The following is a 26709-nucleotide window of genomic DNA, read 5'->3' on the forward strand; positions in this document are numbered from 1 at the left end:
CTGTTTTTATATCTTAACCCAACCGGTCGAGACAGACGGCCGTCCCACAGATCCTGAGTTCTGTTCAAGGTTTCTTCCCCAGAGGGAGTTTTTCCTTGCCTCTGTCGTCAAGTGCTTGCTCATGTGGAGTTTCAGTTGGTTCTCTGTTTTCTCTGTTTTCATTTATGAATGTTACTGTTGTGATTTGGCGCTATATAATTAAATTGAATTGAATTGAATTGAATAGTGGGTATCAGAGGATTTGAACTTGGATTTGTTATTAGGATATTATATAGGATATTAATTCCTCATTATTAGATCAGCATATTTGTCAAATAGCACCTTGCAATTACCATGTTGACCCGAGTGCAAGACAATATTTTTTCCCCAGAAAAAATGATGAAACTGATCTTTGTATACTGATCTTTGTTTTATATTCATTTCAGGGTCTAGAGATTTAGATATCTGGACATTTTAAACAAACAGGTGGCTCATTCCAAGTGAGTCAGAGCTTTTCTTCCTGTCACACACACACATGCGCACACACACACACACACCAGTGACATATAGTGATGAAGCCGTGACGCAAATCAACTGAAAAAATTTGTCTCATAGGTTGTTAGCAAGTTAGCAAACAGAGGAGTTATGATGCTAATTTTAAGATATCAAACAAGTCACCTAAAAAATCTATCCTTTTCATTATTATCGACCAGTTGTTATTTCACTGATTTAGTATTTTTTATGTTTGATTTTGCCTTTCAAAATATTTTCCCGAAAACAGGTCTTGAAAATGAGTGCGTCGTCTTATATTCTGCTCAGTACAGTAGTATATTAATAAAACACAATGAAATAAACTAAATTAACAGATATACAGTATTGAACATGCAAGCAAATATACTGTATACATAGTATAGGCAGTTCCAACTCCCTAGTAGTGTAATGGTACACGCTTATGACTTTCATGGCAGAGTGCATGGGGTTGATTCCTGGCCAGGGTTGCATCAGTAAGGGCATCCAGCAGAAGAAAACAAAGTCAAAATAGCAATGTGCAATATAAACGATAAGCGATAGAAGCTATACATTTGGTCTACGGTAGAAATTTACTTACATCGCCCTATCGCGATAATTCTTATTATCCACCAATCACTCTGACGGTGCATTCACGAACACCAGAATTCTGAACATCAATATTCATTTCTTTTCAACAAGACACCAACTTTTCCTGTTCTCTGTGTGGTGCTTTTGGGTGTCATTTTAAAATCAAGGACTAAAACTAGCTGATTATACAATAGTTCATTTTGGAATGTTTTGCACTCGATAAAAGAAACCCAAAACTTTCTATTTGAAGTCTCTGCAGTGAGTAGTTGAATTTTCTTGTAAGTGGAACCTCGGTTAACGTCCGCCCTGGTTAGTGTGTTTTTCGGTTAACGTTGAAAATTTACGCCACAACTTTGCCTCGGTTTGCGTATATTCTCCGGGTAGCATACAATATGGTGCGTGTCTTGTTGTGTTGTTAATATGCTGCGTGGGTGCAACTGTGCTCTTAATATATCTTTCACCACAAAAAACATCCTTCCTTGGGCCACACGGTGGTCTAGTGGCATACCCCCGCGACCGTAAAGAGGAGAAGCGGTATAGAAAATGGATGGATGGACATCCTTCCTTGTTAGCATCTTATTAGCCAGCTAAACAAAATGGCAACCGGAAGCGGAAGTTATGTCGCCCATCTATGATGTCAGCAGCGGTTGACTCAAAAGTGTTAACACAAAACTTTTGTACAATTATAGTTTTACATTCATAGAACAATAATAAATGCATATAAATAACGAATGAAAGGGATTAATGAACATTTAAGGTTACTTTTACCTTCACTGAAGACAGAACTGTTCAAAGATACTATGTGGCAGTAAGATCAGCTACCACCACCTTCCTGTTTTCAGTCACATTCCATGTCAAATGTTCATTTATCCCTTTTATTCATCATTTATATGCATTTTGAATTGTTTTCTGCATGTAAAACTATAATAGTAAAACCGTAAAAATGTGTTTTGTGTTAACATTTTTGGTTTTCTGGGACGGATTAATTGGATTTACATTATTTCTTATGGGAAAATTTGATTTGGTTAGAGTTGGACCTTCTGAAACAAATTAATGACGCTAACCAAGGTTCCACTGTATTTAAATGTATGTGCAACATTATGTTTGAAACACTTTCTGAAGTTTAGAAGAAGTAAATTGGAGTGGCTAACTAGTTCACTCGGTATCTTGCTATGCGAGCGGCGGCCTTTATGACCCTGCAGTCACACTGTAGCGTGCACAATGTGATGTAAACAAAGAATAATAGGAGTGTAAAAGTGACTATTGTGGTGTTATTTCATGTCTACAGGGCTCTAATGATGTTAAAACCCGTATTTAGAAAGTCTTAAACGGGTTTTCTATGCTCTAACTACGAAAATTTTCCCTTACTTCGAAATTCACTTCTCATGGTCGGGTCTGAAACAATTGATGATATTGCCCATCTGTAAGTCAAAACCACCATCATTCAATTGAGTCGCTGTGGCAACCCCTGACAGGGACAAGCTGAAATTGAAAAAAAAATAGGCAATGACGAGCACCGGGTTCAATGATGTAGAGAAATAGTGCATCATGGCTGTGTAAAGATGGTGACTGTTTAATAATATTTATATTCGTTGTGCAAACGGCATACAGTATAAACAAATAACAAGCCTCAGTTTGACAGGTTGCAGTAATTTCATTGGATTTCATCTGCATGAAGGATAAGTTAATGTATTCATTCAAGTATCCTACAGTCCAATAAAATGTGGCGACAACAGTTAAAAATGTGTAACTGTTGAGTAGTTCAATAAAGCGTCTGAATCTGATTGCTGTGCTGTTGTTTTTTAAATCCATACAAAGGTTTTAGTGTGGGGAAATCAGGGGAAAATGCTAAATATAACATGCAGGGGCAGGTGGAGGCTTCATGCTGTCAGCAAATGTCTACAGTATTGGCAAGTTTCTTGCTGGAAAACCATGAAGGAACAGCTCACTAAAAACAAAACCTAGACATGGAATCACTTCTGAGCAAAGTCTTTCCACATTTTATCTTTGTCTGAATGTTTCACTTCATTTAATTTTTCCCCAATGAATGGCTGAAAATAGCATAACAACATTCTGCGATTTAAAAATCTTTCCTTCCGCTTCGTGTGTGTGTGTTCTGTGTTCAAGTTGTGCACTTTTGAATTGCTATGTTGCCTTTGGGTCTCAGCAGATTGTTGGTTGTTTTTCAAACAAATCTATTTTGAAAGGAACCAATCATCCTTCTCTACCAACAGCCGCCTCCCCCGTTCCCACCAGGACAAAAACTGGTAATCACCCGAGCGGCTCTCTCGGCCTGTTTCAGGGGACGATTACGTTTCACCAGCAGAGAACTGAAAGACAAATGACCACACACAGCTGCTGGAGCAGCAGTGCGTTATGTGGAAAACAGATCTGCGAATGCATTTGGAGAGAGGTTACATGTCTTTACCTGTCCAAGGTGACCTCTTATGGATGGCTGAGCACTTCACAATCAACAGGAGATGGGTTGGTGGTGGTGATGGTGGTGGTTGCACCATTGAGAAGCAATCTCACACCATCTTGGCTCCTCAAGAGCAGCGAGGAGAAGCTTGACGGGTCTCTGCAAGGCCCTGACCGTTGTTCCCCCAGCCTGATAAGTGTGATGTTATTACACGAGCCTATTTCACATTGACAGCCCCATGTGTCCTTCACTTATCTGCTCTCATGGAGGAGAAGCAATGCCGTATACATGATATGTGGGAGGGTCAGATGTGGAGTTGGAATAAGATCTTAAAGCATCAGTACTATCTGTCACCCTGATCTTTCCTGTCTTTCGCTGTAACAGACTGTTGAAGTTCCTTTCCAATACAAGGCATTAGTTATTTCTTCTTACAGACAAGCCCTTAGACATTGCTTACTAGCAAATGCCTGAGGAATTATCCAGCTTCCCTCAAGACGGCTAGCAGATCGATTAAAATACACTCACTTAGGATTGTCATCTTGTCAGGAAAAATCTATTTTACTGCTTGTGGTCATTTGTAATTTACTTCATCTTGGATGCCTGGTAATATCAAACTTGAGAGAAGAAGAGAACTAGACAGAAATACTTGTAGAGGTACAGGTCTGGTCAGGGTGACACAGTCGTTGCATTGCTACCCAAGGATTTTCTTCTTTCTTCTAGGTTGTGAGCTTATTGACCCAACTATCAATAGTACAGCATTAACACCAAGGGTAGTATCAGCATGGGATAGACACCAGAGTTGGGAGAAAGTCAGTGTTTTGCAAGTCTCAAGTAAGTCGGAAGTCTTTAATTTCAACTCTCAAGCCAGGTCTCAAATAAAGATGTGCAAGTCCAAGTAAAGACACGACCGGTCGAGTCAATTCCCAAGTCATAGGCTTGAAATTTTCAAGTTCTTATAGTTCAAAAGCACTATTTGGTGTTTACCAAATAAAATGCTATTTTAACAATGTAACAATCTGTTACATTTTTAAAATCTATTAGATTTAGACACACTACCATTGCGCCACAAGATGATAACTTATCAAAGATGAGTTATAATTATTACTTTTTGTCAGTACTGTCAGTCTGTTGTTTACCTTTGTATAAGAGGTACCAGTTAAAGTGTGTGTTAATGTGGATACTATACTGTATTTGCTTGAGTGTGGCGCCATACAGTGACAATGAAATATTGTGAATGTCTGCCTCCACTGAACATACTGTATTGTTCCTCATCAGTGGACTCCACTGTTCCCTCTCCTCCAGGGAGAGCACCATTTGGTTGCCGTGGTGATGAGTCCTGGCAGTGATCGGTGGTGTGACAGGCCACAGGAGACAAATCGGGGTTTCACCAGACTCTCGATGTGAGAGAGGAGCTGAACACTGTGGATATGAGAATGCACAGACCTAATTCTTGGCTTCTAATTAAGTCAGAGGCTGCGTTTCAGACTAATGGTGTGTGATCCTGCGCAGAGCGGCTGCCGGCCAGCCACACGCCACAATTGGTTTCCTGTCGAAAGAGCCACACTTTGAGTCGATGAATCTTTTATGCATTCTCCTTTGGCACAAGAGACTTTATCTTAGTCCCATTTGTATTTTTGTCACCAAACCAATTTACATTTTTATAGCATAATTAATGAACAAGAAAACCATTTACATGTTGCACCGTTCAAGATTATCAGGTCATATCCAAGAGTGAGATGTCTGAGCGTGCAGAACGAGAGCTGAGCGAGCACATGATTGTCTTTAAGCAAAAAGCTTGAATGGAATATGCTGTCATAATTAAGACGGAACAAGAGGATGAGGGCTTTCAGGTGCAAATTGGGGTCAAGGTGTCTTTCACTTCAGCTGGCCCTCACATCAGACACAGAAAGCCAGAACCCTCCCTGCAAATTAGACCATTTAAACAGCACAGAGGCAAGCATTTCCTTCAAGGGTTTGCTTCGTCAACTGCAAAGACAAAAGAGAATAATCAATGTCTTTGTTTCTTCTGCTCGACGATCCAGTTCTGCCAATTGCTTATTGTCTTTTCTGACAGGTTTTACATAATTATGAATAAAATGCTGCTGTTATCATTTATTCCTCCCCTTTCCACTGAGGAAAAGAGACATCGTGTCAGGACAATTAACTGATTATTAAACAGATGTGTTGTCCCTCTTCAGACAAGTATAATAGCACAGAAGTTGTTGCTGGTCATTTTTTTTAACAAAAAAAAAGGTAATAAAAAATACATTTGAATGCGCTGCCTCTAGACTGAAGTACCCCAAAAGTGGTACAACTTAGAGTTCAATCAAAACGTTCTCAAAAAAAGTCAACCAAAACTTCAAAACATGTATGACATCACATGAGACCTCAGCATTTCAAATGACACTTCAAATAAAGCAGTGATGACCAAACTTTTTGAGCCCAAGATCCCTAGTCTCAGCCATGAACGTAGGCAACATCTACACCCCCGTCCCCCACCACACACACACACACACACACACACACACACAGTAATAGTCTGCATATTACTAAATGAGGTAACAATTAATAAATACAGCACTGTTATTTTGTCAAAGCAAACATTTTACAGCAGGGGTGTCCAACGTGTGTCCCAGGGCCATTTTTGCCCCACAACTTGTTTTTTTATTGGCCTTCAGCATATTCGGAAAATGTATTTAATATTAATGACATATATTATTAGATATTACATTAATAAATATTTGCTTTGTCACTCATGACACAAAAAATAATATTTCCAATAGTTTAGCATGTATTGACCTACATTAAATTGTTTTTTTAACATTTGTAATGCTCTCGTGACCCTAGTACAGTATAAGCGGCATAGAAAATGGTTGGATGGATGGATTTTTAATGCTCAAAATGTATCAAAACAGCCACTTTAGCATTAATTCTGTGATACTCCATGGAAAGTTTTGATACCTCTGTTTTACAGCTATTACACTGGCTCTCATTAGAGTGCAAGTGTGTGGCCATGGAGGCCAATAATGATGCATATCACTTTTGAAACATTATTGAAAGATTGTTTAACATACTGTGCATGAGAAAGTTGTGTCCAGAGCTGTTTTTGGACAAACTGTAAAGAGAGGCAACATTGCTCTGAGTCAGAGAAAAGAAGCAGGTATTAAAAAAGATTTGTGCTACTTTATGTACATGTTAGCAGTTTATGAGCCTTTGGTGTTTTAAGTGGCTGAGAGAGGGAGAGAAGGTGTGAAGGGAGCACACGATGCCACAGGCGCACAGGACACAGTTGGATGAGAAGAATAATCCAAAGGGAGGAGGAAGACGAGGAGGAGGGTGCGCGCATGTGACAGCCATTGGACGTTTGCATTCGCACCAGTCGAGCAGAGGAAAGAACCTCTCCATCTGGAGCTGCGTGTTTAAAAATCACCAAATCATCACCAGCGGTTCGTCCCACGCACCATGCGAGCTGGAGAGACCCGCCCCGGGCCATGCTGAACAAGTGTCCGACCCTCCTGCTGGCTCTCGCCGCGGTGACCGGACTTGTCCAGCGATGCCAGGGCTGGAGCGACGAAGACCTGCTCCTGCCGCCCATCAACTCCTCCAACAGGTTCCTGGCCAACCTGGAGGTGGACGTGCGCCTGTCCAAGAGGTCCGTGGAGGGGAGCGAAGCCTCTCCGGACACTGCCTCCCTACAGACGCTGTCCCAGTGCAACGTGAGCGTCCAGAGACTGCTGCCCGCCTCGCTGGTGGCCCGCTGGGACAGCAGCTTCGGCTTCCAGTGCGATGTGCTCATCTACACCACCAACAACCACGGAAGGGCTTTTTTCTCCGCGTCCTTCAACCGGGCCATCTCTCCTGTCGTCATCGAGCACTTGGGGACCACCGGGGGTCAGCAGGAGTTGAGGCTGTGCGTGGGCTGCGGGCTGTCCCGCTACAGGAGAATCGGCCCCGGCAGGCAAAGGGGCCAGCAGAGCGGGGATCAGGTCAATTTCTGCTGTGTGGATTTCAGCCTCGACGAGCTGAAGGGTGACAAAAGTTGGAGGCTGAACAGAAAGCCCATCGAGTCGACACTTGTGGCTTGTTTCATGACTCTGGTCATCATCGTGTGGAGTGTTGCTGCTCTCATATGGCCGGTTCCTATCATTGCAGGCTTCTTGCCTAATGGGATGGAGCAGAGAAGGCCCAGATGACTGACCTGACCTTTACAGCCTGTGCTGCCTATACTTATTATTAATTGTAGCCATTATATTCCTTACCGCAATTCATGGAAGACTGTTTATTGACATTTGGATTATTTCCAACCCCAATAAACCTCCTCAGAGGACCAAGGTATGAATGTATGCGTGACGTGACAGAACTTGACTGGGACCAATATGTTTTTGTATAGGTCTTATATAGTCCAGAACAGTGTTTCCCAACATTTATTGAGCCAAGGCACATACACATCGTAGCCAAAAAAAAAAGGTCACATACTCAAATTTTTATTGGACTGCCTTAAGCTATGGCACGCATTCACTGTGGCACTGTTTCCACAAGCTTGTGCAACATCAGTCCAGAGTTACATTCATTTTTTGCCAATGTCTTGTAATGATGATGGGAGATTCAGACCATGTTTCCCCACTGTCCTTCCACTTTTGAATGAGTTGGGTTGGACACTTCTTCAGGGGCCTTATCCTACATTTCCTACTTTCCAGATGTACTGTATATATACATTTAAAATGTTCTATTCTTGTTATACGTGATGTGCAAGCGCCATATCATGAGGTGTGTTTTTAGGTTATCCCTGGTTTAATGGTTATCCATCCATCCATCCATTTTCTATGCCGCTTCTCCTCGTTAGGGTCGCGGGGGAATGCTGGAGCCTATCCCTAAATCTTGTGAACAGTCGGGTACAAGACCTTCACAAGATTTTCACGAGCTCTTGTGAATTTCTCATGTTGCAAGTTACAACTTTCGAAAGTTTATGTATGGCAATTTGCCAGGTGTCCAGCGATAATTCATCCAATTATTCTTTACTGTTTGCTGATAGCCATTAGCAGCGGGCGAGGGTGGGGGACTGAAGCCGATCTTCGAAACCTGATCAATCACAACAGACTGGGCGTGGTCTCGAATCTGAGAGGAGAATAATGCAAATTTACCCTGTATACAACTTGAGATTTATGGTATTTTATTAGAATAAACGTACTATAGTGCTTTACAAGGACCCAATCTAATTTTAAAATACCCTGAAATGAGCAGGTTAGGGCCCCTTTAACCTGATTTTAGAAGTTTCAGCATGTTTTCCCATGCTTGATGCATGCAAGTGGTTCTCATTTATTTTCCGTCATGCCCCCACTGGGGGACAGAAATGTTTTCACACCCCCTGATTTGAAATACTATTGAGAAATTGATATTTCTTTACTGTACTGTACTGTACAGAATGAACTTGAAACTGAAACCAACAAAATGCAACAAAAAGGAGAGCAGTGATGCATACAAGCGTATTCAAGAGTCAAATTGCATGCTGAGTACGACAGTACTGAGTACTGAGTTCATCCATGACAGTTCACCGCGCCCCTCCCCCAGGGGAGCCTGCCCCACTATTTGAGAAGCACTGATGCATACCAATAATTTCACCCTTCTGAAATAGTTCATCTTTTCCACACAACGCGACATGGTTGTTTAACAAATATGAAGCTACTCGAATCATCAGTTAGGGTTAAATAACTCGTTGCCAGCTGGAACGTAATCACCCATTCAGTATTTATCCAATGGGAGGCTCTTACCTATTTGCTTCGTTACATCCATGGTGATCGTTTTTTGGCGAGGCAGTATATTTCACATTTGTCAATGGAACATTTTCTGCTGGCTTCAAAATAGACAAGAGACAAGACAAGTTATTTCACAATTTACTACAACTTGCAGGCAAGGAGACAAATCAATACAACCTGAATGGATGGCTCCTTGAGAAAATGTCTAACTTCTATGGGAGAAGGGGTTATCTAAAATGAGAGGCTAAAGCGTTCTTAAAATCCCCAGACGCCGAAGGCTGTTGAGTCTGTGCATGTGTGGTACTTGTTCTGGAGACAAGAGGCCTCCAGCCTCGAGCAAATAATCATAACGTGTATCATAACAGAAATACATGTGTACTGTGTGTTAGTGCGTAATTAGAACTAATATTAGTAAAATCAAATGGAATTGTGTACACAAAACATGTTGTAAGTGCAATAACAACCCATATTTTCCTGTCCCGACAACATTACAAAAATCTCACGGCATACCACCAAGTGTGCCATGACCTATTCTGTTGTATGAATGGCAACAGGTGGAAACACAGGTTCATCATGTACCTTCTGCCATCTAGTGGAAGAGCATTTCATTGTTCTGCTTTGTCGCCATGTCGCTGGCATCAATAGATGAAATAAAATCATTATTTGTAGTAAATAAATAAATCTTTGGGACCAATTAAGTGAAATTGAATATAAAAACACCTAAAGAGCGCTCACGGCACTCTGTGCCGCGGCACAGTCGTTGGGAATCACTGGCCTAGATTATGTCAGAGTAAACTGTGCACACTTTTCTTGTTAAATGGTGTTTGTAGTTTTTCTAGAATGTTCTGCCTTATTCCCTGTGTAGAACTTTTTGCACTGCACATGTACTGACAATGTATATCATCAAATAATCAAAGTTAATATAAGCCTTTTTCCTAACCCTTCTAACCCCTTCTGACAAAGGAATTGTTTATGACTGACCAGCAAGAGAGTTTTAGTGTTTATAATGCTAGATTTATAACGTCAGCTCAATATGTGTACTTATTTGTATTTATGTCACACTATAAACTGTATAAATGACAATAAAATTGATGATACGATAGCTCTGCATTGCTCTGACTTGTTTCTGACCCCTGAATGCATCTTAAGAACAAAACGCCTCTATACAAAAGTAGTGGGCGGTATTGTGAAATACTGGTTATGATCCTGGTTGCAATCTTCATCGGAGGTTCTTTCTGTGCCGTTTACATGTTCCAAAAGCATCTCTCTTTGAAGGAAAAACTGAAGAAATGGGGAGAACTAGCACCCCTGAGAGTACTTAAAGGCACAAACATGTAAGCTTTGCTTCTTCCTACTCCTTTTGGACATGTGGAACTGTGACAGGATGATTCAAGAGATGTATTCCATTGTAACCTTCATGAATGTTCGAATAAAACTGAACCAAACCAAAATATACAGTGGGGAAAATATATTTAATCACCTAGGGCTTTTGTAAGTTTACCTCCTTACAAAGATATGAACAGTAAATAACTTTTATGGTAGGTTTATTGTAAATCTGAGAAACAAAATAAATAAAAAAAAACAGAAAAAAACATTATTATGAAATAAATTAATTTGTATTTTCATTTAAGAAGACATCATTATTATAATTACAAAAGAGGACACATTAAGGGATAACTGTTTCATGTGCTCACAGCTTTTTAAGTCGAATTTCTTCTTTTTTTAGGTGATTTATTTAAAATTTGAGTCATTTTGAGTATTTTTATTTCCAAATGTTTCAAACAAGACCACTGGAGATGAGCACTGTTTTGGACAGTGATAAATCAGTGAGGCTACAGCGCTGTGTTTACAAAACAAACAAAAAAATGATTTCTCTGGTTTGAGGATACTTGGATGAAAAAAATATTCCCACAGGGATACGCCAGTGAAAAAAGGTTGAGAACCACTGTAACTGTTATGTAATATCACTTGTAGCATAATGGTGAACATATTTTAAACCCAGCAACAACTTTTGAAAACCACCCTTGCAAATGAGGCATTCAATGCAGACACGTCAAATTATTCACATGCTTTGTGTCTATCACACCAGGAGGCTCCCTGTAGTCTGTAGGGTGCATTCAACATGCAGCCAGAACACTGCCTTTATGTTTTAGCAGATGCACACACTGCAAAAGGTCCCACTGAAAATTAAAACGCTCATTTCATTTGGATATTTTTCTATTATGATGTGTTGTTCGGTGTCAGTCTTCAGATATCCCCTTTATGTTCATCATTTTGTTAGTGACAGTTCATTTATTTTTTTCAGTGTCATAGTTTTGCAAATTAAACCTCACGGGTTTTGACTTACAATTGTACTTCTTACAGTTTCAACTTAATGGTATTGCTTTGGAGGGGCGTGGCTAGGAGTGCTTGAACGCGTGAAGCGACATTATCAGTCAGACTTATCAGCACAAACATTGCACGCCTGCTGATCTGTTTGGTTTGTGGCCACAGACAAGTAGCCACTTGTGGGAAGGCTAATGAGGCTTTCATTAACTCCTGAAACCTCTTAACATTTAGCTTATTGTTTAACTCGGCATTAGGTGTAAGTTTTAATTGTGTTTTTTTAATACTGCATTTTGTTATATATATGTAATGTAATCCTCAGGCAAAATTGACAATTATTACAGTTGGTAATTGATTGGAAATAATAGTGGCTGGAAAGTTTAGTAGTTTGCCACACCGAGCAGGAGGGGGGAGAGTCAGGCAGAGCACACAGTCAGAGTAGAAAGAAGGAAGGAGACAGAGCATAAAGTTCTTCATTGCTCTGTGTGAGTTTCAAGAACAAGTAAGTACATTTGATTATTATGTTGTGCATTAAGAGTGTTTAATTTGAAGATTTCATTTACATTGGTGTTCCAATCCCCGTACTGTGAAAACCTGTAATTGTATGTCTGTGTCAGGATGAGAGAATGGGCATTCCCCAGAAAATGAGGCTTCATTGCTGGCTGTATGTATTTTTGTACTTTGGATACTGCTTTATCATGTTTGTTAAACTTTCCCTTCCAATTTGGTATCACATCAATATGCAGACTTAAATCATAGCGATTGCAAGTGGACAAAAGTGAAGCTCAAGTTCAACCAATTCAAACGGAAGCATCCTAACATCCGGCTGAAATAAAAGATATGTAGGACGAATAGTTATCTAATTATCAGTGCTCATGTAAAACTTTTATCAAAATTTGACCATGCAAAATACACATTTTTGAACCATAATTACTTACTATAGAATGAATTAACCAATTGATCATGTTCAATATTTCAAGTTAATAAAGATTTAAAAAGGTTTGTGTTTTTTAAGTGTGCAGGAGTAGGGGGTACATGGCTTCAAGTCAAATGTATGAAAGGGTACGCGATGGTGAAAAGTTTGGGAACCACTGGTGTAGAGCATTGGTTCTGAACTGAAGGCACTCCAGGGGTACTTGAGATTGAAATATACTGTATATAGACTGGGGAAAGGGTAGCACGGTGGTCTGGTGGTTAGCATGTTGGCCACACAGTCACAGTCAGAAGATTGGGAAGACCTGGGTTTGAATCTCCGTTGGGCATTTCTGTGTGGAGTTTGCATGTTCTCCCCGTGCGTGCATGGATTTTCTCTGGGTACTCCGGTTTCCTCCCACTTTCCAAAAACATGCATGTTAGGTTTTGGCTGGCGACCAGTCCAGGGTGTACCTTGCCTCTCTCCCGACGTCAGCTGGGATAGGCTCCAGCATACCCCTGCGACCCTAATGAATAGAAAATGGATGGATGGATGGATGGACAGTGGGGAAATAAGTATTTGACCCCCTGCTGATTTAGTGAGTGTATCCCCTTGCAAAGATGTGAAAAGTCCATAACTTCTCTGTTATGTTTATTGTAACTGAGAGAGACAGAATGTTAAATTCATTCATTAATTCGTTTTCTATGCCGCTTGTCCTCACTAGGGTTGCGGGGGTATGCTGGAGCCTATACCAGCTGACTTTGGCCAGAGGCGGAGTACACCCTGGACTGGTCACCAGAGTATGTTAAATGAAATCCAGAAAAAAAATTAAATAAAGTTTATAAATTAATTTGTATTTGCATTTAAGAGCACATTATTATAATCCCAAAAGAGGGCAGTCCTGTGTTTCAAACTAAAATGGTTTTCTCTTGTTAGGGGCACTTGGCTGGCTGGCTTTTCCCTGAGACTGTAAACAATACAACAATATATAGATATAACAATAACTTTAAACAACACAACAAAAGCGCACAGATATTTGGGAAAATAAACATAGACAGACCTGGAAAACATCAATATCATCAGGCTAGTATCGAGCGAACATCAATATTTGGAACAATCCACCCACCTCTTATGCACCGGCACAAACAACATTCATCATCAGTTGTAAGAAAAAAGACTGTTCTTCGTGGAGGATAAAAAGAACACTCTCCCCCCTCATGTAAAAACGGCCCCCACAATTGAAAGCTTTAAGTCTCGTCTTAAAACCCACTTTTATTCTCTGGCTTTTAACTCGGCGTGAGTCGTGTGGTCCTCTGTGTCTTTTATTATTTTTTTTAAAGTTTTTATTGGTTCTATTTATTTTATTTTCTTAAATTAAATTTTCTTATTTATTTTTTACCTACTTCTTGGACTTTTGGTTTTTATTGTTTCGATTTCTTGTTTTAAATATTTTATATTTTATTGTTGTACGTTTCTTTGTTTCTATTTGATCTTTTAGTTTTTATTGTCGTAATTTTTATTTATTATTTACATTTACATTCCTTTATTTACTTATTATTTATGGTTTTGCTAGTCTGTGCAGCACTTTGGAAACAGTGTTTATAAAATGTGCTATATAAATAAAGTGGATTGGATTGGATTGAAAAGCCATATATAGAGAATAAAAATTTGATCAAATGTATGTTTTGATAATTGTTTTACACAAAAATCTGGTGTTGCTCTTTTTTGAGCCGAGCAATGACAACCGACTCTATTAAAAGAACCGAACTGTATTGAACTGAATGCAGTTCAGTTCAGTACAGTTCTTGTTAATAAACCCGGCTCCGGGAAAGTCATAGTTGTCCACTTGGCACGCCCACATTACCTGCTGCTCACCACTCCCTCGCTGCAGGACACACACAGGACACACACACACACACGCACACACACACGTACGTATTCCAGGAAGTGGAACCTTTTCAACAAGTTAAAGCTAACCAACAAGCCTTTCCTAGACGAGGTGCCACGAAACCACCATGCTCAAAAGTTCAGTGATTTCACGACGGAGCTGAATTGTTGGACGGCATGCATTCATCAAGAGTTACAGCCTTTTTATTCTTTTATTATTTTTTCCTTGCGGTTTCAGGTAAGTTCGTGTTTAATTATTAACTGTTAAAAAACTGCATTGTGTAAATTGTAGGCGAGGTGTTCACTGGCGAGCTGTTTTTTACGTCATTATTTTGATGTTTACGGCTGGTAGGGCAACCACATATGACCTGTGTACGTTAGGGAGTGTATTTATTTTTTTTCTCGCATGCTAAAAGAAATTAAGCAGGATAAAGTTGAATAAAGAACGGTATAAAAACTGAATAAAGAAAAGTTAGTTAGTGTGCACAACAGCCGAAGAGATTAGTGTGTTTATAAAATCAACATGTTGATTATATCAACAGTAAATTACATAAGCAGGGTTAGAAGTTATATTACAACTTCTATATAAGAAGTTTCAACCAGTTTGACACTGTGCATTTGACAGAAATTTGATATTTAAAATAACTACGCACAGGTCAGTGCCCTCTTAAGTGATTGTTATTTTCAACCAAAATGTAATTTTATTTTTATATTTAGCTCCAAGAACCCTACAAACAGTGTGTATACATGTACAGTATGTATGTATATAGAAAGTGAAAGAGAATACAGATGCTTGAGTCAGCTGGTGGCCTAAAATGATATCAGCCTATTCCCATTTCAGTCTTGAATCAGCACCAGAAGAATTCCATTTATCGCACAGACAGTCTTTGATTGTTGGCTCCTCTGTTATGTTTGTGGGAAGGACATTTGCTGCTCTTCATTTTTTGTGATTTTGCGCATTGGTCTGCATACTGTTAAGTAGATCAGGGGTGTTTTAAAGTGTGAGGCAGGCCTCCTCTGGAAGGCGCCAGAAGAATTCAGGATAGGTCAGGAAACTGACAAAGAAAAAATGATTTTTCAAACCTGCAAAGCTAACGTCAATGTGGGATTAATTAATTGTGGCCAAGTGGGTCATGATTGTGTAGACGTTGATACATGTTTTCTCTATGCGCATTGCTAGTGGCTGTTCAAGCTAATACGTATCCATGTTCGGCGGATGTAACTTTAGCTACCATTTAAATTGTTGCCAGGTAACTCATGAATATAGAGAAAAACAGAAAATTACCATTAGTGTCTATTGAAGACATAGAGTACAGTACATATGAATGGAGGAAGCCGAACGGTCGTACTGTGTGATGTAAAAAAGTAACAATCTCACCGCAGCGATCAGTATTGTTTCTGTGCAAATTGTGAGCCATCCAGCACAAGATGCTCGTCATAAATTGAATAGAGGGCAAGAGCTGTGTCTGGCAGGTAATTGTTTTGCATAATTACTTCAACTGAGACATAGCTGATAACACAATGTGGTTCGTAGAATTGCTTCTCGTGCACATTTGCAGCCGATACATGGTTGCCAGGCCTCGCGAGAGAAACAAGCGACTAGCTCTCTGAAAAGAAGACTAAAACAACAGGGAAGTTGGGAATTTGCAAGCAACTTGATACAAACAAGCCCAAAACACAAGCATCTTTACAAAACCAAGCCCAAAGTTGCTTCTAATAGATGAGTCTGGCAAGGCTGACACGAAATGGTTTGTTTATATGTGACGTAACAGGTCAACTGGAAAAGCCACACTTTTACCTGCACTGAAAGTGGCTTAAGCGCCATCTAGCATTTTGGTAGGCACACAGCATATGGCCAGTAATCACAGTGGAGATGGTGCATATAAACAAGGACATCACGCTGAAGTGTGAAAAATGGAGAAACCAAATTATTTAAGTAATCTAACTAATGTAGTGCATGGAAACATACTTAGTATCATAAGCCAAATGAATTGATTTTTAGTTCCTATCGTGAGAGAGTAAAACAAATTTGGTATGAGCAGAAAACTCCACAAAAAAGGCTCCAGAAAATCACTTTTTTGTGAAGTAGGTGTGGCCCAAAGATTCTCTAAAGGGAGGCTTACTGTGCCACACTTTGAAAACCCCCGATATAGATGATCTTTACCTGAACTGTAACTTGCTCAGATCTATCTCAATCTACATCCTTGAACAAGTTGAATAGCCGTGTGATCTGGTGATATATCTTTTATCTTCCTTCTGTTTGCTTCCAGGGGTCCAGAGGCTGACACTAACCCCTGACCGAGGCACCACCCTCAACATCAGCAGCCAGGTCAAAGGATCAGCATGCAAAGTATGCTCAGGGGCAAGGCGCAGGTGTGACACAACTTTGGTATTAAAAGATAGCACCCCAGTCGTGGTAGAATTTGATTGCCGCCGACCTGAAGATGTGTTCAGAGTGGAGATCATAAGAAATATAGGTAACATATTAACCCAAAGTGTTGTAGGAATGTCTTCTTCCCGAGCACTTACTCTCTAATTATCCTTTCCCCAGAATGTACCACAAAGTCATGCAGCGGTGACATCATTCAGGCGGACTCAGGCCTCCATTTGTGGCTGGATTTCCACCGCACCTTCACTTGGAACTTGAAAGCCTCAGTACTGAAAGCAATCCAAGTGGACTTCTCTAAAGTGGGTCTGAGACAAATGAGTCCGTCTGTAAACTGTCCAGACAGACACGCTTACACCATGAAGGCCTTCCAGGCGACAGGGACTGTGGTCATCGGCAAATACTGCAGAGCAGGCCCTATCAGTAGTGCTCAGATACTAAATGAAGGTAGCTTCTCTTTGGATGCTCCACCAGGACTGAAGCTGCAAAGTGACCAGTTTGGTGTGTCTGTTGGGGAGGAAATTAAATGTAAGTTAGCATCTTCACAGAGTCTACTATGTCCTGTCTTTGCTGTGTCTAAATTTTGTGTTTTCTCTTGTAGCCCTTGCCAAAATCACAGTATCTTTGCCACACCAAAGCTCTTCCATTGAGTTGCTCTCTCCAAACTTCCCGGAGAGCTTTCCTGATGACGATGTGATGGAGTGGTACTTTCACATTGAGGCAAAACAAAAGGCAAATGTCGAGTTCCTGAACCTCACACAGCCTCGTTGTCTTAAGAAGGAAACTGCGGCAGAGTATCACAGCAAAGGCAGAGAGGCGCTGGTGCTGCGTCTGACGGACACCCAGCCGGTCCAGAATCGGGGGGATTTCACTTTGACTTTGAGGAATTGTGAGATGGACAGAAGACGAGCTGGTTCTCCGGGACTCTCCGTGAAAATCAAGGTGTCAGCTTCAAGGGCGAGTTCACAAGGTATGTCAAATGGTTTACTACTAAGTCCATAAGTATTTGGACAGTTAGACGGTGACAGGTTTTTAGTATTATGATGTTAGGATACACCAACAATAAAATCAACAAGATTGCAGTGTACACTTGCAGCTTTAATTTAACATATTTCACAAAAATATACCACTTACCATTTAAGCCCCTGTCACACTAAGCATTAATCAGCATAAATCAAGCAGAACAAGCCAGAATGAAGAAGTTTCAAAATTCGTGCCAGATTCGGGAGAGGATTTTTTCCGGGGGTTACGGGATTTCAGTACCTCTTTAATGTGCACGGCGGTGGCCGAAGGTAAGTTAGGCTCCCTTTTTTTCTTGTGATGTAAATTGGCGACACAGAGGTAGTGAGTGACACTTCAACGGGCTTGTTGCCTTTCAGCACCTCTGCGCTGTCCATGCCGTCGTCCGCTTATCTTGGCCACTATTCCTTAGTGGTGATGTGAATGTGATGTGAATAAAGCGATGCGGTAGTGTTTCAGCGGCATCTGGCTGCATTTGTTTTTCGAATGCGACCAGAATGTTTGGAATGCTGTTGGGAATACGATAAGAATACTTAGAATACCATAAGAATATTTTGAATGCAGTCAGTTATTTAGTATAGTAGTTTCAAAGTGTACCGGTTAGATTTTATATACAGTATATTTTATATTGTAAGAGATAGATCACGTCGAAAATGTGTGTGCACCCCTGATAGACATGTATCACGTAAATTAATACTCATAGTAAATATATTCCATATTTTCTATGTTTATAATAGGAGGTAGATCTTTGGGACTTGGTCATTTTAAAAGTAGCTTGCACGCTGAATAAGTGTGAGCACCCCTGGAAACCGACTGAAACCCCAGTTAAGCATTAAGACATAAACATGTCTTTAACAGTTTTTTGTTGTTTTTTTTTACAGTGGTACATGTATGCTGTACATTTGACCTGTATTAAAATGTTTTTATAAATTAACGACTTTGGCTTTTCAACAGAAAAGTATATTTTTGGAGAAAATACGTTTTATATCTTTTATTTCTTTATTTTTTTAAAATAAAAAATCCACAAATTTGTGAGGCAGTGAATGCTGAATCGTGAAAGTGTGGGGACCCTCTCTACATGAAAGATCAGACAGAACGAGAACTTAGAAGACGTTATATAATCCTTTAAAAGGATAAACTAACTTTTTTTTGCAGCAGTAGAGAGTAAAATTCTAGGAGGACCACAATACTCTTAATTAATGTACTACGCCAAATGGGTTTAAAAAAGAGGCCTCTTTAGCCGATGTAAGCATTTTTTCTGATTGTATTGTAATAAATGGAAAATATTTAGAATGTAGTTATTGTAGCACTTGGTAAAACAACAAATCATATGGTCAAATGCTCCCTAAATCTTTTTTCCCAAAAGCAACTTCGATATTTTACTTTTGGAAGTTTGATCAAGATTCTACATGTTGCAGCAAGTAACATAATTTTTTCATTTTCCGATCCTGCCTGTTGCAACAACACTGAAAAATGCATTGCTTAACATAGAAGCCTGCTTTGGTGCTGGCAGGTCATCTTCTAAAATGCCCCAGAAGATCCCACTACACATTATTTTATGTTCTTCCCATTTACAAAAAGGTGCGGCAATTATAGGAAGACGTGGAGAGTGGGATTTACAGTAATGATGCCCTCAGGCTCTCAGGTTCGGGGAGCTCTGATGTTGCCTCATCGCTTAGTCATGAATGACAGACGCATAGCTGGGAATGAAAGGAAGAACCCTGTTTGCCTTCTGCTTTTTTGACAATGTGTGAGGAGAGCAAAGCAATAAAGTTATTGTGTTATCTCTTTCCTGCAGTGTTGTGTGGTGTGGACCTGAGGAAAATGAAGGTCCTTTCTCTTCACTTGGAAAGGCTGAGCAAAGCCTCTGAATGTGAGATGAAGATGAACTCTGTGACCATGGAGAAGATCACAGTCCCATCCGGAAGCGTTACTCAGCTGTCTTTCCAGGACTGCCTTCCTAATGACGTCTTAGTCACTGCCAGTGGAGTCATTGGTAAATCCACATTTGAGACATAAACTTTCTGACTGTTTGGAAGCTTTCACTCACATCCCAGATAGGGCTGCTTTAGGTCGATCTTGCGGTACATATTGATATTTTGTTTCTAAAGAAAGTATTGATCTTTCAGACACAATTAAGTCCAATTCAAATCCCCGTGTTCTTCCTGGAAAAGCGATTAGGTCAGCTATAGAGTATTTCGAGCACGTTACCCAGACGCCCATGCCATGCTACACCCCGTCCAGCACCTCAGTGCTTAAAATCAGATGTGTTGGAGCACTTCAGCTTTAAAAAGGAGGGCGATTTATATAGAAGTATTGCATTTTGCAAGCTGTTTCATTCCCATGTGAAGTACTCGGGAAATATGACCAACCTCCGAGCCCACCTCAAACATCACCACCCGGACAAGGTATTGCTAGCGAAGGAACCCAAGAAGAAGTGCGGTGTGATCCAAAACAGACCATGCTCGTCACTTGAAGTCATTTGAATTATTGTCTATTTTGGAGAAGCCATGGTACTACAGAATATTTGCTTACCTGGTGGCTACACTGGCTACCTAATATGTTCAGTGTCAAGCTAAAAAAGCTGCTGAGTAACGTGCTCAGAACAGGCCACTTGATACACTTTTTGCTACACTTCATTCTTCATTATACTGCACTTCATTTGTACTCTTTTCAAAGGCTTGTAAGCCACATTTTGCACTGTTTCAATAACTGTAACTAATGCTCATTTTGTCCGGCATTAAGCTGATGACTGTATCCAGTCAGGGTCATATAGTGTGTAACTGATGCTTTCCGATTTCAATTCAATTCATTTAATCCAAGTCAATGTAACACTCACAAGATGCCACCAAAATCACACTGTCTTTTTCAAATATTTCAGAAAATGATGTAAGGGTATCAAATTGTATCGTCGGGCAAATATTGTGTTTTATATTGAATCGTGAGGTAAATATTGTGTATCGTATCACAATGTATTTAGAATTAGCCCCTGTCACAGATCAAATGTAGTACAGTGGATCCCCGCACATTCATGATTCAACATTCACAGCTTTGTAAATTTGCAGCTTTTTGGTCAAAAAAAATGTTGTTTTATTGTTATTTTTAGTACCTAATACATTTTATATTCTAAATGCGTTCATAAGTGTGAGGTATATTTCGTTCTTAAACCCGGATTGTGTCACAGTTGAACAATGGCAGTTGAAGAGAGAAGGGGCTTCTGTAGCTTAATCTAATCTGTACAACAGTACCTTTTATTGCAAATGTTGATCTGAAATTGGAGGAGAATGTCGCTGTCATTCTAGCAGGAGAATTTGGGGGTTGGGGACCGTGACCGTTTGTCAAACAAAACAAATTTTTAGAATGACAGTTATTTTGGCAACTGTTTTTTCCCACGGACGTTTAGTCAAATACTAAATAATCCCTAAGCGTAAGTAAGTAATCATAAAAAGTAAGTAATCATAAAATAACTTAAAAACATTTAAAGAATGTCTTGCAAAGCAGCATGTATTTAATTACCAGGAGTGAAATTTATGCTGCCTCAAATTAAGACTGAAATAACACACTTGTATTTAAAGCTAAGATATTTAGATTTTCTTTAAGACACAAAATGGAACATACTAAAATCTTTCAGTCTATAGTCTTGCAACCTCATGACGCTTATCTATGCCGATTCCAATTCCCCATCTCTTACTGTTAGTAATTGCAGTTGCTGAGATCATAATTTTCCTCAGTCTTCCTATAAAAGCCTTCCTTCAAGATGTCCCTCATATTTTGCGCAGGTTGTACTCAACTTAAAGATTGCCCGAAGAGTCCAGTTCCTCTTTCGGTGCCTTCGCTGCCAAGCTGCCTCCCAGGCCCTCTTCGTGCTGTGACCTGGGCACTCCGCCCTCCCCTGCACGGCACCGTCGAGCTGACCTCTTCAATCGGTCCACTCCAACAGCACCTGCCGGGGCAGCCGTGCAACGACAGCATCATCACGGTGTCGGAAGATGATGGAGCTACTGTAGGCCACTTCTGTCCTCAGGGGGCCATTCAGAAGGTCCAAATCCACACCAAGATATCTGTCACTGTGACCAGAAAGGGTGGCCAAGCACTAAGACCTGCTGTGAAGCCTCTATTGATGGCCAGTTTGAAAGAGGAGATAGCAGGTACTTGTGTCATACTTGTCATACTTGTGCAATCCAATATAAGGAATTAACTATTTAATGCAATTAAAATTGCTCATCATTTGAAGATTCCTGACAGACACGTCATAGGGAGCACAAAGGTGTCACACTGTCAGTGGTTTTATACTGTAGGTAGGTATTGCTGTCTTTTCTGGTCATTTTCATGATAGTCATTAGAAGGGATGGGCACAATAATCAAGCGATGATTAAGAATGGATTTTTGCTGAATCGCATCTTGAAGCAATTGAGGCAAAATGGCCTGCACTACCTCAGAGCAACCAGCACAAGCGCTGTTCATTTCAGGTCTAAAAAAAAAAGCACATGACTTTTATTAGTATGTGCAGTTGCGCATCCAAACAGAAATTAGATATTCTCTGCTAAATAAATATGACTAATTATACTGAAGAAATGACTGGTGTATATAAAATAATCGTCTAATCGGGCATTCATTTTCTTAATCAGTTCAGTCGAATGCTCATCCCTTGTCATAAGCCTTTATGCTTTCATCTACATGTGATATTTTTAAAATTGTTTTGCTAATGTTGTACTGAGCAGACGGACCCTTTCCTATTTTGCAGTAGGTTCCATACACTGTTCTATGGTTATCATCACACTATTTGTTTATGTCATCACTGGTTGTATCAGAGAAAAGCCAAAGTGTGTGAACCTTGTATATTTAACAGTTTTTTCTCTTCAACACAGAAAGATACATATTCACTGTATCCCCCAAAAGAGACAAGACTGTCCTTTTGGCAACACCTGGTTGGCCAGAGGGGATGGAGTCCTACGCCACTGTCTCCTGGATCATGTCACTTCCCCCCAAGATGGAGGCACACCTGATGTTTTTCAACATCAGTCAGCCCAAGTGCGCCAACCGCCACACTAACATCCGGGTGCAGAGGATCGGTAGTCTGGAGGAGGACTACAGTCGCAGGGAGGACGAGGAGGCTGAGGAGACCAGTGTCGCAGAGAACTTCTACCTCAACATGTCCAACTGTATGCCTGAGAGAGGAGACTTCAAGGTCATCACAGAGCTTACCCTCCAAAAGAGTGCGAGTACATGACCTCTTCACACTTTTTGTACATTTTCCAAAGTTTTAGCAAACCGCTTGAGTGTCTTCAATGGTTTCCTCTCTTTCAGACATGATGTTGGTTACCATCGTGAGTGTGGTCGCTGCGCTGGTGTTGCTTTTTATTGTCGTGTTGGTGGTGGTCTGTTTTGTAATTAAGTAAGTATACAGTGGTCAATACTTTAACTTAGTTATCTCACCATTTTTTAACCTTTTCAGGTCCATTGCTATGCAGATGTGCCAACAAAAATGTTGAATTAAAGAGACGGCAAATGTTTTAACTTTCATAATGATTTGGAGTGCATGAGAAAGTGGAAAGGAAAACATAGCTCCCTGTGACCACATGGTCATTTATTGACAACCATATTGTATTGAAATGATACTTCTTGATAATTCAAATACAGCTACGGCCATCTTGTGGCACTTTACATCACGAGGTTGCCTACAGCCACAACTGTTAATACCAACGTTTTTTGACCCAGCGTTTATGTTGTAGTCTGTGAGTGTAATATAATAATTGAAGCAATAGTTTGTCAGCTAATTACTCAGTCATTGGTTCTCCACTGGTCTCATTCTGGGACCCACATTTTCCCCATAGTTATTGTCACTTTTTGTAAGCCGCTTTTATTATCGTCAAATATAGTTTGTCAACTTTTTTATGTCGAATGAGGAACAACTGCATGTGTATAAATAAATAATGAATAAAGTAAAATTGCGCTAAATTAGACCACAAAATTTGATATTTCACTTATATCTGCGCATTGAATGTATATGAAGGAGGATGATGCCTTTGAAAATATCCATCCATTCGCTTATCCTCATTAGGGTCGCTGGGCTATGCTGGAGCCTATCCAAGCTGACTTTGGGTGAGAGGCGGGGTACACTCAGGACTGGTCGCCAGCCAATCACAGGGCACATATAGACAAACAACCATTCACACTCACATTCATACCTATGGATAATTTAGAGTCTCCAATTAACCTAACATGCATGTTTTTGGAATGTGTGAGGAAACCGGAGTACCCGGAGAAAACCCACGCACGGCCTTTGAAAATATTTTTATTTCAAAATAATATTTAAAAAAAAACAAGTATACTAATTTTGAGTAGATGTTCACAACCCATTTTTTTTGGTTCCAACCCATGAGTTGAGAATCCCTATATGAAATCACAAGACAACTCATTGTTATTTTATCTTTGTTAAATACAATGCATTGTTATGTGTTTTACTTCTTTTAATATCATATGTTCTATTCACAAAGGTTGAATCAGGGCAACTAGACTCTTCCTGACGTTTCACCTTTCACCCAAAAGACTTCTTCCGTACTACTATTTTAGATGTGGCGTTTAATTAATTAATGAATTGCATTTTAAATCCACTAACACCCTCAAACAAAAGCTGGCTCACCCCAAGGGCAAAATCCAGAGACGCAAACTCCGCAATCGCAACCTTATTTATGCAGTGCAGTGTAATGAGGAGTGCAGTGACCACTACATTGGAGAGACCAAACAGTCATTCACCAGCCATGTCGGACAACAACCCCATTGTGACCACCCCCAGGGGACACACACGTCCACCATAGACATAAACAGGGAAATTCCACCTAAAATTGTAGAACTGAAGAAGCCTTTTGGATAAAAAGTGAAACATCTGCAACAAACAAGAGTTCAGTTGCTATGATTCAACCTTTGACAGTTGTCAACTTTTATTTCAATCTGCAGAAATCATTAAGTGCATACCTTTTTCACTAACGTCCAAAGTAGACTTTCAAACAGGATGGAAATAAAGAGTAAATAAGACACAGACATTAAAACTACTGTATATGGAACTAATTGCCTCGTGTGCCTTCTACCGAACAGGAAGAAGAAAAAGAAGCTTGAACATCAGGTGTCCATCTACAATCCCAATGGCACTGACTTCCGAGCAGGACACAATGGCTTCCCAAAATCACGTGAGGACAACGAGTCTCATGTGTACGCCTCCATTGAGGACACGCTGGTTTACACCCACCTGCTTAGAAAGGGGGCAGAGATGGGCGTCTACACAGAGTCGGATACCTACCAGCCCTTCATGGAGCAAACATTGGTGTCTAAAGATGGCAACACCATGGAGGTGGCAGTTTACCAGGATTATCTTTTGTCAGATCAACAGGCTCCCCCACTTCCCAACAGGCCCCCTAGTCACAACCAAGCCCTTGTGGACAATGTGATTTACCAGTCCCAGCCCTCGCTGGATGAGCATTCCGCTAAAATGGGGCCACGGCTGGAGCCAGAGGGAGGCAACTGATTGGATGCGGCTTTTCTGATTCCTTCAACTTTTGGAGATTTAATATTCCTGGGTAGCTGTGTGATTGCCTGCTGCTCACCCTCACAAGACATAGTTTTTTTCCCCTGCTGATAAATTTAGACGCACAAACTGCACATGTCCAGACCTGCCTGTGGTTGTGTGTTGTGCCTTGATTTTGAACTTGGATGGTGGAGCTTCTCTTTGGAAAACAAAGCTGGATCACGCTTTACCACTTTTGACCAATGAAAAAACAGGGACTATTTTTTATTTTGGACATTTGTATTTTTGTACGGATGGATAGTGTTTTATTCATTTTTGCCAATAAAGTGATTGAAAAGAGATCCTCTATTACAGTGATTCTCAACTGGTGGGTCACGACCGCACTGAGCCGTTTTCAGTCACGATAAAATAGAGTAATGGCCAGATGTCCATGAATGCACCATGTGCAGGTGATATTCACTTCCTACACCACCACAACGTGCGTGCCATGTTTATAGGCAATTTGGTCAAGCTTGAGCAGGAGGGGAAAGACTTAATGGACTTAATGCGCCGTCCATCCAACACACAGCTAGACTAGAAAATATCACAGCATAAAGCAAAAGCTCACGTTTTGCATGAAGGAAATCCACTCACAATGAAGACCATGTATACTATGACCGTACTGGGAGGCGTTTTATGCCCAATTCAATCTATTGACCCAGGCAAGTCTTCTCCACACCAAGGTTACTAGGCTGATATGGCCCAGAATTAAGTCAAAACAGAAACATTGGCAAAGAATGTTTAGTTTATGTCAACTACACTAAGTGTTATCGGGACAGCGAAGGAGCCAGCTATCATCTGCTGGCGTCACAGGCTTCGGCAAGGAATTCAGGAGAAAGTTATCCTAGGAGGGACTGGCGCCAATGGTCTGAGCAAACAAGTATAAAATTGACTATGGGACAATCGGGCAGGAGCTCTCTTTCATTTTCAGCAAGGAGATGGGCACAGGGTCCAGGGACCTGTAGACTGCGGAAACTATCCTGAGACTTATTTTTCTATTATTATGTCTGACTTATTCTTCAATACATTTAGAAAAAAACTAATTTGTTGTGAGAGTCTCATTTCCTTCTCATAACTATGGGAGGTGAAATTGGCTTCATTAATTTTTAAAAGTGTTCCTTTGACCTTTAGGAAGTTGTGGAGAATTTCATCTCCAACATTCCTGAGATGATCATGAAACTTATTTTGTGCTGGCATACCATGTTATTTTACACTACCTCAAATTTAAAAAATTCAAACTGCACTTTAATGTCTTTTCATTGAAGGGACTGTTTCCAACTGGCTCAAAATGACACTGCCAGTACTTAGCAAAGGCTCCTGCGCATGTGTGTGTTACCTGGGTTAATAGTGTTAAATATTCCTAGAGCA

At 40.3% G+C, this 26709-nt stretch overlaps 2 protein-coding genes across 3 annotated transcripts; both read left to right on the forward strand.

The window, feature by feature from the left end:
* Positions 1 to 6746: 6746 nt before the first annotated feature.
* Positions 6747 to 10351, forward strand: LOC129185047 (transmembrane protein 158). Its single transcript, XM_054781702.1, has one exon. It carries the CDS (start codon positions 6988 to 6990, stop codon positions 7687 to 7689), a length of 702 nt encoding a protein of 233 aa, XP_054637677.1. The 5' UTR covers positions 6747 to 6987; the 3' UTR covers positions 7690 to 10351.
* Positions 10352 to 14386: 4035 nt separating this feature from the next.
* Positions 14387 to 26320, forward strand: cdcp1a (CUB domain containing protein 1a). 2 transcript variants are annotated; one of them, XM_054781857.1, is made up of 9 exons: positions 14387 to 14612; positions 16645 to 16851; positions 16926 to 17288; positions 17362 to 17730; positions 19579 to 19776; positions 21560 to 21928; positions 22649 to 23002; positions 23088 to 23175; positions 24876 to 26320. In XM_054781857.1, exons 1-9 carry the CDS (start codon positions 14552 to 14554, stop codon positions 25300 to 25302), a joined length of 2436 nt encoding a protein of 811 aa, XP_054637832.1. In that variant the 5' UTR covers positions 14387 to 14551; the 3' UTR covers positions 25303 to 26320. The 2 variants fall into 2 exon arrangements, with proteins under 2 accessions (XP_054637832.1, XP_054637833.1); XM_054781858.1 differs by having other exon boundaries at positions 22649 to 22996.
* The last annotated feature ends 389 nt before the right edge of the window (positions 26321 to 26709 follow it).

Source organism: Dunckerocampus dactyliophorus, chromosome 7, assembly GCF_027744805.1.
Source record: "Dunckerocampus dactyliophorus isolate RoL2022-P2 chromosome 7, RoL_Ddac_1.1, whole genome shotgun sequence".
In the NCBI taxonomy this organism is placed as follows: domain Eukaryota; kingdom Metazoa; phylum Chordata; class Actinopteri; order Syngnathiformes; family Syngnathidae; genus Dunckerocampus; species Dunckerocampus dactyliophorus.

Excerpts from the sequence above, each read along its gene's own strand:
- LOC129185047 (XM_054781702.1), top strand. The coding sequence starts at position 6,988 with ATGCTGAACAAGTGTCCGACCCTCCTGCTGGCTCTCGCCGCGGTGACC.
- cdcp1a (XM_054781857.1), top strand. The coding sequence starts at position 14,552 with ATGCATTCATCAAGAGTTACAGCCTTTTTATTCTTTTATTATTTTTTC. Across the intron at positions 16,852-16,925 it reads GGAGATCATAAGAAATATAG|AATGTACCACAAAGTCATGC; the intron begins GTAACATATTAA and ends TCCTTTCCCCAG. Across the intron at positions 21,929-22,648 it reads TTTGAAAGAGGAGATAGCAG|AAAGATACATATTCACTGTA; the intron begins GTACTTGTGTCA and ends TCTTCAACACAG.